Source organism: Arachis hypogaea, chromosome 10 (assembly GCF_003086295.3).
Source record: "Arachis hypogaea cultivar Tifrunner chromosome 10, arahy.Tifrunner.gnm2.J5K5, whole genome shotgun sequence".
NCBI lineage: Eukaryota > Viridiplantae > Streptophyta > Magnoliopsida > Fabales > Fabaceae > Arachis > Arachis hypogaea.
The window spans coordinates 5,160,174-5,173,567 of NC_092045.1; the positions used below are offsets into that span (position 1 = coordinate 5,160,174).

The following is a 13,394-nucleotide window of genomic DNA, read 5'->3' on the forward strand; positions in this document are numbered from 1 at the left end:
TTTAAGGCTGCGTTTGTTTCTAAGAATATGACAGGATAGGATATTGATGGATAGAGATACAAAATTTTATGTTTTTATATTCTATTTGATGATAAACTAGAATAAATTATAAAAATCTAATTTATTCTCATTTTTTCATTTAAAAAATTTGAGATGAAAAATATAATAATAAAAAAATATAATTATGAAAAATTTGTTAGTGTATACGAATACATTTTCTCAGTCTATAGTTAGCAGAAACTGTAACAAGAGTTGTTAAATTGTTAATGACACCTTAGCAATTAGTTACTCTCAATTAGTTACAATTATCCCCAATCTGTTACACTAAACACCAATTGTAAATATACCCCTCAATCACTCTAGCACACTATAAATACTTGTACTGTAGCACCCTTCACCTTTACCTTTTCACTCAAAAAGAAATGCAATAACAGTTTTTTTCTCTGAACTTCTCTTCTATCATTTTTCTCTTTTCTTTCACCTCCTATCTCATATCTGATACCTTACATGGTATCAGAGCTCTCGTTCTGATCCATGGATCACGCCCCTTCCGCACTGTAAAATCGCTCGGCTCCAACCCTGGCCTCCATTGCCAATTTTCTAGCAACAATTAAACTGGATGAAGACAATTTCAAATCTTGGAAGCGCCAAGCCCTAGCTTGCATCAAAGCCAACCGATTACAAAGTTACATCATAGCAAATTCAATTCCAAGAAAGTACAACACAGTAGAAGATCAAGTTGCAGATAAAGTCTCACAAGAATTTGATGAATGGGAGCAAAAAGGCGAATATTTGGTAGCGTGGATGTTGTCTGCATTGGATGAATTTTTCGTAAACAAGGTAGTTGAATATGAGTATACCTCCCAAATCTGGGAGGTTTTTGAAGAACATTTCACAGCCAGAATGAAATCGAAGATAAAATTGTTGAAAATTCAGCTGAAAATAATATAAAAGCATGGCTCATCAGCCACAGAATTCATCGCAAAGATCAATAAGGTAGCAAATTCTCTCTATTCTCTTGGAGCTCCTGTAACTAAAGATGAGTATTTTGGGTGCACACTTGGAGGATTGGACGAAGAATTCATTGCCTTTATCACTATGGTCAATGGAAGGTCTGATCACATGTCTATTCACGAATTAGAGTCATAGTTGTTAGCTCAGGAAGAAGTAAATGAAAGATTCTGTAAAACAGATTTAAACATGGTGCATTCAAACCTAGTCCACAAGAAACCAGATTCAAGCAAAGAAGATGTAGAATATCAAACTGAAACGCCCTATGAGAGCTACTCAAGAGACTATGGCAGAGGACATAGTGGTCGAAGAGGCAAGGGAAGAAGCTTCAGAGGAGGACGTTCTTGGTGGCAGAATAACAAACTCCAGTGCCAACTCTATGGAAGAATAGGCCACATCGTGTGGCAGTGCTATCACCGTTTCAACCAAAATTACCAAAATCCAGAGCTTCAACACTCGACCAGTGGACCTCCACTACCCAATGATGGGTTTCACTAGCAAAATCATCAAGCTCAAGCCTTCTATCAACCACAATCCTCCCAATCTCAGCCATACAGACCACAAGCTCAACCCCAACAAGTAAATGAAAACCTCCAAGCACTGCTCACCACTCCAGGGTCGGATCCAGGATGGTACCCGAACTCAGGCGCCTCTAATCACATCACATTCGGCCAAATGAACTTAATCAACATTTTAGAATATCAAGGACCTGAACAGGTGTTTGGAGGTAATAGAAAAGGTATGAATATTGCTAATATTAGAAGGTCTATCTTTCATGCATCTATGTCAAACAAAATTTTCAAACTCCAGAATTTACTTCATGTCCCTACCATTTCAAAAAATCTAATTAGTATATCAAAATTTGCATTAGACAATGGAGTGTTCTTTGAGTTCTGGTCTTACCTATGTACTGTAAAATGTTAGGAATCTAAGAAGATCTTGCTGCAAGGCAGAATTAGGAATTGATTGTATAAATTTAATGATATTCAAATTCAAAGGCCAATCTTAAAAGTTGAGAAAGAAAAATCATCAAATGTTGAAAAGAGCATTTGTGTAGATGTCTGTGAAAAAGAAGGAGTAAAAAATGCAGTTTATTCAAAGAAAAAAGAAAGAAAACAAGATTGTTATGATTTAGAAAAAGAGGAGCAAGAGTCAAATAAAAGCAGGACAGAAGTAGTTTGCAAAAGCAAGTCTGTTGATAGTGTTGATAGTGTTAGCAAATCTGTTCATAACATTGTAAATAGTGTCAAAAGGCATGTTGCCAATAGCAGCAAATTAGCAAGTAGTAGCAGTGAGTCTGCTGACAGTACAAATGTAAAAAAGAATAATCAAAAAGATAGTGCAAACAATGTAATTGCAAACTTTGATACATTTGCCTCTCAATTCAATAAAAGAGCTCCGTTTTGTAACACTGCTAATCTTCTACTGAACTGCACCATCATTACATCTTCAAATAATTTTGCATGTATCTCTAACACTGCATTGAACAATCCCTGTATCCTTAAAATTTCAAATAGCACTGCCATCGATTCCTCTGGCCTGCATCATAACTCAAGTACTACACCAAACACCCTTAAGCTTGTTAATTTTCCTTGTCAGCATTCACCAAACAGCAGCCCCTCTTACCTAACTGTCCAAACTACAACCCAAACCTTAGCCAACCAGAATACACACACCACCAACACCCCAGAGCTTTGGCATAAGCATCTTGGCCACCCATCCACACAAATCACCAAATTTGTTCTAGCCAAACTCAATATTCATCCACCTCAGACCAATAGCTTCACCAATACACCATGTGAACTCTGCTGCATGAACAAGATACATCAACTTTCTTTTTCCCAATCCCAAACACAACACACCACACCCTTAAAACTTATCTACTCAGACCTTTGGGGGCCAGCTCCTTCTCCTAGCAGGTTTGGCTACTGATACTATGCTTGCTTCATAGATGCTCACAGCAGATACACATGTACCTATCTGCTGCAAGCAAAATCACAAACCTTCTCCATATTTTTCCAATATAAAACCATGATTGAGAATAAAACAGGCCACAAAATCAAAGCTCTTCAAACTAACAACGGCGGGGAATACCTCTCAAAACCCTTCAACCAGTTTCTTGTAACCCAGGGTATCCAACATACACTAACATGTACTCACACACACCAACAAAATGGGTTTGTTGAGCGTAAACACAGACATCTAACCGAAACCTATCTCACTTTACTCTCTCAAGCATCCTTACCCCTCTCCTTTTGGGACGAAGCCATCCTAACTGCAACCTTCCTTATCAATCACTTACCAACCCAGGTCCTCAATCTCAAAACTCCTCTAGAAATCCTCTTCAAGACCACCCCTGACTACCATCACCTAAAACCATTTGGCTGCACATGTTATCCTCTGCTGAAACCTTACAACAAACACAAGTTTGACCAAAAATCTCAAAAATACATCTTTCTAAGTTACAGCCCAGACCACAAAGGCTACAAATGCCTATCCTCTTCAGGCAGGATCTACATGCCAAGAAATGTGATATTTTGGAGAGCACGAATTTCCTTACTCCACTTTATTCAATACCCTTACACCGAACTCAATCAGATCAAACCTCACCCCACCCACTACTTTCACATTTTATGAAAATCCATGCATAGACATTCATGATACACCTTCCACTAATATCAATGCTATAGCAAATTCATTACCAACTGCATCTGTTGAAGTCACTGATCATGATACAGCCACTAACACCATTGAATCTACAGAGTCCCATGACACTGTGCCATTGCAAGTAGAAATTGAACCTGATGCACAATTCATTGGAGCTCCACCACCCACAATTCAGAACACCCATCGAATGCAAACACGGAGTAAAAGTGACATTTACAAGCCGAAAGCACTCGCTGTCACCTTGGCCTCTACCAGTGAAAATTCTGCAGATCAGTGTCTCCCAACATCTATTGCAGAAGCTCTTGCTACCCCACATTGGAGAGAAGCCATGGAGGAAGAGTACTCAGTTTTGCAAAGGAACAACACCTGGCGGTTAGTTGATCCTCCATCTCACTCAACTCCCAGAGGTTGCAAATGGGTGTTCAGAGTAAAAAGGAACCGTGATGGCAGCATTCAAAAATACAAGGCCAGGCTTGTATCAAAAGGGTTCACCAGAAGCAAGGAGTCGATTACGACTAAATATTTAGCCCAGTAGTCAGGCCTTCAACGGTTCGAGCCATGATAAGCATTACTCTTGCTAAGGGATGGAAAATTCGCCAATTTGACTTCAATAACGCATTTCTGAATGGTGACCTCTATGAAGATGTATTCATGCAACAACCAGAGGGCTTTGTATCCCCCAACACTCAGCAAGTTTGCAAGCTCCAAAGATCGCTCTATGGACTCAAACAAACTCTAAGGGCATGGTTCACAAAGCTTAGTGCTGCCCTTCACCGCTTTGGCTTTACAAGCACAAAATCCGATGTATCCCTATTCACAAGACTCACACCATCCTCATCCACCTTCATCCTCGTCTATGTGGACGATATATTAGTCACTGGAACCTCTGAGAGTGAATTTACAATCGTTATGGCGCAACTACACAACACCTTCTCCCTAAAAGATCTTGGTGAAATGCACTACTTCCTTGGGATTGAAGTCTGCAAAAGCTCCACAGGAACAGTTACACTAAAACAAATCAAGTACATCGGTGCCAACCCCCATGACCTCATCTCTAAAACTCTTTGTCTTTGGTGACAATGCCTTCGACAACCCTACACTGTACAGGTCCATTGTAGGTGGCCTACAATATGCCATAATCACCATACCGGAAATCTCCTTCTCAGTAAATAAAGTAGCTCAATTTCTTCATAACCCACTTGAATCCCATTAGAAAGCTGTCAAAAGAATCCTTAGGTATCTAGCAGGCACCTTACAGCATGGTTTGAAGTTCAGTAAATTCACCAATTTCAGAATATATGGATTCTGTGACTCTAACTGGGCTAATGATATTGATGACCGAAAGTCAACAAATAATTATGCAATTTATCTGGGTTTGAACCGGGTGTCATGGGCAAGCAGAAAACAAACTGCAGTGTCAAAGAGTAACACTAAAGTAGAATTTAGAGGCATCTTAGATGCAATGACTGAGATCATCTGATTGCAAAACTTGTTGGGAGAAATTAGAATCACCTGTTCTACCAAGCCTATAGTTTATTGTGACAATCAAAGTGCCATTCTACTATCAGCCAACCCAATCCTACACAACAAGTCCAAACACTTTGCACTAAGTCAATCCTTTGTCAGAGACTTTGTTACCAAAAAAGAAATTTTTGTTCAACGTATCTCAGCTCAAGATCAGTTGGCAGACACGCTAACAAAGCCCCTCTTAGCAACTGCTTTCTCAAAATTCAAGAACCTATTAAGAGTGTTTGAAACAGAACCTTAAGGAAGGCAGGAATATGTCAAGACAAACATAACCCTTGGTTCCAGGGGGCATGTTAGTGTATACAAATACACTTTCTCATTCTCCGGTTAGCGGAAGCTGTAACAAGAGTTGTTAAGTTGTCAATGACACCTCAACAGTTAGTTACTCTCAAATAGTTATAATTATCCCCAATCTGTTACACTAAACACCAACTGTAAATATACCCTTCAATCACACTAGCACACCATAAATACTTGTACTATAGCACTCTTTACCTTTACCTTTTAACTCAAAAAGAAATACAATAACAATTTTTCCTTTGAACTTCTCTTCTATCATTTTTTCCTTTTCTTTCACCTCCTATCTCATATTTGATACCTTACAAAATTGACAAGAATAATGAAAGAAAGAATGAAAAATAAGTTGTGTCTCTTGTTAGTATCTCTGTGTTTTTTCTGTCAGGATGGACACAAAATATACTAATTCAGTGTCTTTGGATACACTGTCTCTATTTATGTCTTCTCTCTAAAACACGATTTTGTATCTCTGTGTCCATATTCCAGTGTCTTGTCTTTGTAAACAAACGCAGTTTAAATGTAAAAAGTCCGTTTCGATCTTACATGGATAATTTTGTAAGTATTTGTAATTTTGATGGGTAAAATTGCTTCGTTTCCTTTTTCTTTTTACACACACTCACTCCATTTTTTTTGGGGTCATACACACTCTCTCTTGGATTGTTCCAGTTATAGTTTCTTTTGGGGTGCTCCTATTTCAACTGAACCCATGGGCCATGAGCTAAACTCTTTTCCGACACTGATTCAATTAATAACTGGGGCTAAATTTTATTTAAGAAATATGAGCCCACCCTAGAAGGGACCTGAGCCCAGAATAAATGTGTGTTAGGACTTCGGACTACTCTGAAAAGGCTCCTAATGGCCCAAAAAGAAAACAGAAAAGGTTCCAAATCTCTCAAAAAATGAATAATATAATAATATAAAGTGAGAAGTGTTCAATTTCAACTAGTATACTGATTAGGACTATAATATAGTTTTGAATAATAAACAAAAGGACTGGTGCTATTCCGTGCAGGACTTTGCCATTATGTGAGCACAAACTCAAGTATCTTACAACTTCTCGTCACAAAAAAATAGAAAGTGAAATGAACTCATATTACCTAAATGATATTGTCATATTTATTCAAGAGTTAAGCTTAGCCACATTCACAAACAAGAGTTATTACTTATTTGATTTCTCCTCTGCCAATGCATGTTAAAGTCATAAAATTATCTTTAAAAAATTTAAATTAAACCAATTTGGATTAACCGTGAAACAAGTGTTAGGAATTAGAATATTATTTTATATATATAATAATTTAATAGTTAATAACAAATTTTTAAATAAAATTTAGATATATAATAGACTAATTTTTTATTTATTTTATAAAAAAATACGTGTGCAACTAAAAATAAAATTTAATTAGTATATTAAAATAAAATTTTTTAAAAAATACATATAAAATAATACTAAATGTGAGAAATGAATAAAAAATATTATTAATATATTAAAATTAATTAATAATATATTTATATTTTAATATATATTTTATACTGATTTTAAACAGAGTTTAATTAATGAACACGTCATTCGAGGTGGATATAAAATAAGAAAGTGATGAGAGAAATGATGAGCATTGGTTATGGGTTGGAGAGGGTTACTGGGTTTTGAATATGGCATAGTTCAGGCGCCATTAGGCCCTGATATCTCTGGCCCCGAGCTTGTTGCTGCTGTTGCCAATGCCGGCGGTCTTGGTCTTCTCCGGGCCCCCGATTGGGAATCCCCGGATTATGTGAGGGGCCTCATAAACAAGACCAGGTCCTTAACCGATAAACCCTTTGGGATCGGTGTAGTCCTTGCTTTTCCTCATGAACAGAATCTCAAGGCCATTTTGGACGAGAAAGTTGCAATCTTGCAGGTCTACTGGGGAGATTGTACCCCTGATTTAGTTGCCATGGCTCATTCAGCTGGTGTCAAGATTGTTCCACAAGTTGGGGATTTGAGAGGTGCCAAACAGGCCATTAATGCTGGTGTTGATGGAATCATTGTTCAAGGACGCGAAGCCGGTGGTCATGTCATTGGTCAGGTATTCATTTTCCATGCTGCCTTCACTTGTCTTGTGTACTATTCCAAATTCAGTTACTCACATGATGAATTTCGTTTAGGATGGTTTGATATCGTTAGTGCCAACGGTGGTTGATCTCGTTGGTAATCGGAACATTCCGGTTATTGCAGCCGGTGGAATCGTTGATGCTCGAGGTTATGTTGCTGCTCTGGCTCTTGGTGCTCAGGGTGTATGTCTAGGGACAAGGTATCAACATGTTTTTATTTTTCATGTGATGAATTTCATAGCCAAGAACTGTCAGAGGATTTGATATATTTAGCTAAACAAAAATGCTATTCGTACATCAAAATCAGTCACCAATATATTTGTGTATAAGTACATGTGTGGCTGATTTTAGTGGCTGGTTTTGATGTACACGTAGCATAGTCGCTAACTAAATTGTTATCTAACAATTTCTATCTATCAACTTTTAAGTGAAGATATCTGCACGCGAGTTTTTACTCTGGTCAAAGTGTTCTCTATTAACATAATCTACCAATTTTGCAGGTTTGTGGCAACTGAGGAAAGCTATGCTCATCCAACATACAAGAGGAAGTTGATTGAAATGGATGAAACCGAGTACACAGATGTATTTGGGAGGGCAAGGTGGCCTGGCGCGCCGCAGCGTGTTCTCAAGACACCCTTCTACAAGGATTGGAGATCACTTCCACCCCATGAGAATGAAACCAACCAGCCACTCATTGGCCATTCAACAATCCATGGCATGGTAAAGTTTCAAACCTTCATTGTGTCTGTCTTTGATCTTTATATGCTATTGCAGACCACTTGAAACCTTTGTGTTTTCTATCCAACAGGATAGAGAGATTCGCCGTTTCGCAGGTACTGTCCCAAACATGACAACCACAGGAGATATTGAGAGCATGGCTATGTATGCCGGCCAAGGAGTTGGTCTCATCAAGGAAATTCTACCTGCTGGTGAAGTTGTGAAGAGGCTAGTTGAAGGTGCTCAGATTCTGATTAAGCAGCACTTCAATTAGCTTGCTCAGTTAAGGGTTGGCTTAAACATTTGGTACCCTACCATAATACCTTGTTACCTCTATTAAATTTGTTCTCAATTTAGCCAATCTTGCAAACAAAGAATGAGATTTGTATATATACAAATAAGTACAGTGTGGAGATATCAATGGAGAGAAAGGTTCAGGGGTATTACTTTCTGTTTCATCATATGGTCATGTATTTTAAAGGGTTTAAATTTGGTTTTCATTATGCTTCATCTTAGTGACATTTAACATTTTCATATTACTAAAAGATAGATTGAGCAAAAAGTTAAAAGAACTATATTCACAGTTACTTAGTAGTTATTATGCATTAGCATCACAGGGAGAAAGGAAAAACTAGTATCAATAAGTTTAACAAGACCTCTTTAATCATTATTTTATGAATAGAAGACTTCTTACTTAAAATGCAGAAGCATATATTATTTTTTAATGGAATAAATTGTCTTTACTCTCTGGAACTTATGCATGCAACTTGTAGTAATTAGTAACATAAACTAATCATCAATTCCTAAACTAGCCGGCAAACAATTAATCTTAATCATTAAAAAATCACACAGCTTGATGAGGACTTTTCACATTCCACTACATGGAGCACAAACAGATGCCACCAGTTTTTTACTACACAATGCTGCATATTCAACAGGAGAAAGATAAAATTGAATGATCACAATACTGCATTTCATTATTAAGAAAGAAAAAATATGGCAGTAATTTAATCTAGTTTTCTTTCAGTAAGACCTCCTTAATCACTTTGTCCAAGTTCATGTATGAAGAACCACCGGGTCTAGTCACCTCCTCTGCCTTCTTCTTGAGCTCCATGACCTTTTGTCTCATCTTCTTTCCCTTCTCTCCCACCATCAATTCATTGACAAGATTCTCCAGATCCTTTCTCTTCACATCGTTATTAATTTCAATCCCAATGCCCCATTCATTACATATATTTCTACAGTTTGTTGGTTGGTCTGCGAAAAAAGGCCAACACAACATTGGCACTCCGGCACACACGCTTTCAGTGGTCGAGTTCCATCCACAGTGAGTCAAGAATCCACCAACTGAAGGGTGGTTCAGCACCTGCTCTTGGTTGCACCAACTAGCTATTAGGCCTCTACCTTGAGTCTCATCAACAAACTCCGGGGACAGAACCACCGAGCCACCAATAACAAGGTCAGGCCTAATGATCCATAAGAACGGCTTCTTGCTGTTGGCCAAACCCCACGCAAACTCTGATAGTTTTTCGGGCGAAATAACTGTTATACTGCCGAAATTCACATAAATAACAGATCTCGGCTCCTTGGAGTCGAGCCATTCAAGACACACAGTATCTTCTTTCCAAAGATTAGAACCCAAAATTTCCAGTTGTTGATCCTCTGGATTGTGATAGGAAAATGAAGGGAAAGGGCCAATGGTGTAAACAGCAGGTAACATAGAGGAGAGAGCATTGACTACCTCACCCTCAAGTTCATCAAAAGTATTCAAAACAACAGCATTAGCATTGTGAGCTTTATCTGTCAATTCCATGAGAAATTGTAACATGGGATCATTTGGATCTGTTGTCCTTATAAAGTCAGGCAGGTCCTTGAGTCTAAAATTTTTCATTCCTGGAATCCAATCAACTTTTGTCTCCAAATATCCATTTGTCAGACAACTTTCATCTGCATATATATCACATAGATAAATTACATGACTTTAGGAGTATGTTCAGTGTCACATACTCACATTTTATAAAATTTATGAATATTGGACATGAAGAATAGTAGTGAAGGTACTTACCTTTGAGTGGTATGAGACCTTTATGAATGAGAGTGCGAAAGTGCATAGCAGACAAGAATGAAGAAGCAGCAGATGGAAAAAGGAGAAGGATAGGGAGTCCAAGATCTTGAGCAGCTTGTATAGTAAAAGGCATGGTTCCATCAGAAACAAGACAAGAAACTGGAGGGACAGCACCAGCTGAGGCCAAGTCTATAAGTTTAGCAAGAAGGTTTCGAAACGGGGCGAGGAATTTGTTCCTGACTGAGTCACAAAGAGCAAGAAGATCTTGATTATGATCATTGCCATTATCATCAGGATGGGGAAGACCATCAGGGATGGTTTCAAAGCGAAAGTGCGGAATGGAATGAATAAGGTGGTTGTTGTTGTTGGGAGACATAGCCATTGATTTGAGGAAGCGTTTGTAGTTGTATTCAGTGTGGACAAAGGTTATATGAAAGCCTCTTAGGTGAAGAAGCTTTGCTAGTTTGAACACTGCATTGATATGGCCTTGAAGTGGATAAGGTGTTAGCACTGCATGCGGTTTTCTATTACTTTCAATGATGGAATTCATTTTCCTAATTAAAAACTCAGAAACTTTTCTTGTAAGGTTGATGATAATGATGATGATGAAGAGCTGTGCCTGCATGCTTATTTATTTTCATATTCCTGTCAATAAGCCTGCATATTTATTCATATATATCAATTTCATTGTTGTTGTTGATGTCATTCAAAAGATACATAGCAAATTAAAGAGAAAATTGAGACATCATGGGATATCCGACACAAAAAAAAATAAGATAGCATCTTCAATTAAATAACCTTTTAGATTAGAGTTATATGCCAAAATGGTTTTGAGATTGGACACTTGCATTAAAAAAGTTTAAAATCTTAATTGTACTATAAAAGTTTCTGAGATTGAAAAAATTGCATTACGTTATTATTATTATTTATGGTAACAACAATAGATTGCTCTACCATTTTTTTACTTTATTATTTATCTCATAAAATAAGTATCTCATATTTTTGGTTGAAAGATTTATAAGCATGCTTGGAACTGAATGGCAAATGTGATCATGACAATAGCTTTTGACTAGCGGCCCAAACAATTTAGATTTTGCTAAGATGTGTGTATGTGTCTTTACACCACCAAAAATAAACTTTTAGAACTCCTATCCGGGAAAAAATAGCTTAATCTTCCAAGGCTGAGGTACCAAAAGATGGTAAACATGTATCCCATCCATCTGAAAAAAATGTATCCTATCCATGTAAGGAGGAATGTGTTGAATGGGAGATATATATGAACCTTGAAAATTGCTGCCGCTTCAAACTTTAAAGCATCACATACATTATACATAGGCTACGTCTCTAATAGCTGTGTCTTTAGTGACTACTGGTGACTATGCATTGACCAAACAATATAATATTGACAAGTAAAATGTGTGTATGAAATGCTAAACAATTATTCAAGCACAATAGCCATACTACAAGGATTTATTCACAATAGTCATCATCAATTGTCACAGACTTCAATTGTCACCAAAGAGTCAAATCAAATCACAAGAAGGCACAAAAGTATCACACCCTTCAGTAATGCTTTCTAAAGCAAGGCATATCCGCCATTTTCTAATTGCTTCGTTGTCACCAGCCTCAACAGCAACTTTGTCAGCACTAAGTTCCTCAACAGCACTTTTGACTTTTGATCTGTAGGCAGCAATTGCAATTTCTGAAACCTGTTCAGAACTTTTTGGGATCCTGATCAGCTTTAGTATCTCTGGATGAAATTTTGACGACCCTCTAATAATTCCGTGGTACTCATCATCATTGTATGGCTTTTTCAAACACCTTGTGTGCAGCCATATTAGAATGGCTTTTCTTTAAATGGATATTTATTCTTGAATGGGAGATATATATGAACTAGGGGTGCACAAACCCGGTCCAGCTCGAAGGCCCGGCCCGGTCCCGAACACTTTATGGACTAATTTGGTGTGATTTCATCGGGTCTAGGGTCGGGTATGGGTCTCAAAAATAGACCCGGTCATTATTTCGGATCGGGTCCGGGTCATAGCTCGGGTCACCCGAAGTCGGTCCGGTGGTCCGGTCATCATACACAATTAATATTTTGTGTTATTAGTGATAGATCATAACTATTCTTATGTGGAATTTAAGTATTGTAAACCTTAATATTTTGTGTTATTAGTCATTAGAAGACTATAAATTAATATTTTATGTTTAGAATGCATAAGACTTTAGACTAATACATAAGATTGTATTATTTTGTATTGATTTAAATATTTGGTTTCATCAAGTCTAGGGCCGGGTTCGGGTCTAATAAATAGATCCGGTGTAATTTTCGGGCCGGGTCTGGGTCACATCAAACCCGACTTCACCCGACCCATGTGCACCCCTAGTATGAACCTTGAAATGTCTTTGTGAGGTACATTTGTATATATACCTTATTTAAAATGAGTTAATAGCTCAAATGGTATATGTTACCATATATATATATATTAGTTTAAAAAAATCATATTTTTATGATAAAGTAATGTCATTTTTATTTATTATTTCAACAACCATGTCATATAAATACTATGTCTTATCATCAATTATATTTTATTTTATATAATCAATTTATTTATAAAAAAATAATTTTTTTAGTTTTTTATTTGTTTGCATTCTATTTATATATTTACACATATTAATGTTATTTTCATTTTTTAGATGTTTGGGATATAAATTTATATTTTTTAATGGGCAATTTACGCAAATAAAATGATTGAAGAAAACGTTTACGCAAATATAACATTGACAATTTCCAGACGCAAATGCAACAAACGCAACTATACATAATCCGCTACACCCTGCAGCGAAACTTAATTGCACGTAATTCGCTACAGGGTATCGCAGATTACGTTGAGGGCGGAGTTACTCATAAACCACTACACCCTGTAGCGGTTTATGACCAAATGGCTTTTATGCATAATCCACTACACCCTGTAGCGGATTATGAGTATAGTGGTGTTTATATGTTAGGGTTTAAAACCCA

The 13,394-nt window shown here is 37.2% G+C and overlaps 2 protein-coding genes across 2 annotated transcripts; one reads left to right on the forward strand and one right to left on the reverse strand.

Annotated features, from left to right (window-relative positions):
• The first annotated feature begins 6,544 nt into the window (after positions 1-6,544).
• LOC112714842 (uncharacterized) lies at positions 6,545-8,810 on the forward strand. Its single transcript, XM_025766526.2, has 4 exons — positions 6,545-7,565; positions 7,645-7,790; positions 8,091-8,310; positions 8,399-8,810. Exons 1-4 carry the CDS (start codon positions 7,122-7,124, stop codon positions 8,579-8,581), a joined length of 993 nt encoding a protein of 330 aa, XP_025622311.1. The 5' UTR covers positions 6,545-7,121; the 3' UTR covers positions 8,582-8,810.
• A 326-nt stretch (positions 8,811-9,136) lies between these two features.
• LOC112714843 (7-deoxyloganetin glucosyltransferase-like) lies at positions 9,137-11,656 on the reverse strand. Its single transcript, XM_072205687.1, has 2 exons — positions 10,373-11,656; positions 9,137-10,254 (listed from the first exon to the last, which is right to left on the reverse strand). The coding sequence occupies exons 1-2, from the start codon at positions 10,995-10,997 to the stop codon at positions 9,320-9,322; spliced, it is 1,560 nt and encodes a 519-aa protein (XP_072061788.1). The 5' UTR covers positions 10,998-11,656; the 3' UTR covers positions 9,137-9,319.
• Between the last annotated feature and the right edge of the window lie 1,738 nt (positions 11,657-13,394).

Excerpts from the sequence above, each read along its gene's own strand:
- LOC112714842 (XM_025766526.2), top strand. The coding sequence starts at position 7,122 with ATGGGTTGGAGAGGGTTACTGGGTTTTGAATATGGCATAGTTCAGGCG. Across the intron at positions 7,566-7,644 it reads GTGGTCATGTCATTGGTCAG|GATGGTTTGATATCGTTAGT; the intron begins GTATTCATTTTC and ends AATTTCGTTTAG. Across the intron at positions 7,791-8,090 it reads GGTGTATGTCTAGGGACAAG|GTTTGTGGCAACTGAGGAAA; the intron begins GTATCAACATGT and ends CCAATTTTGCAG.
- LOC112714843 (XM_072205687.1), bottom strand. The coding sequence starts at position 10,997 with ATGCAGGCACAGCTCTTCATCATCATCATTATCATCAACCTTACAAGA. Across the intron at positions 10,255-10,372 it reads AGGTCTCATACCACTCAAAG|ATGAAAGTTGTCTGACAAAT; the intron begins GTAAGTACCTTC and ends ATATATATGCAG.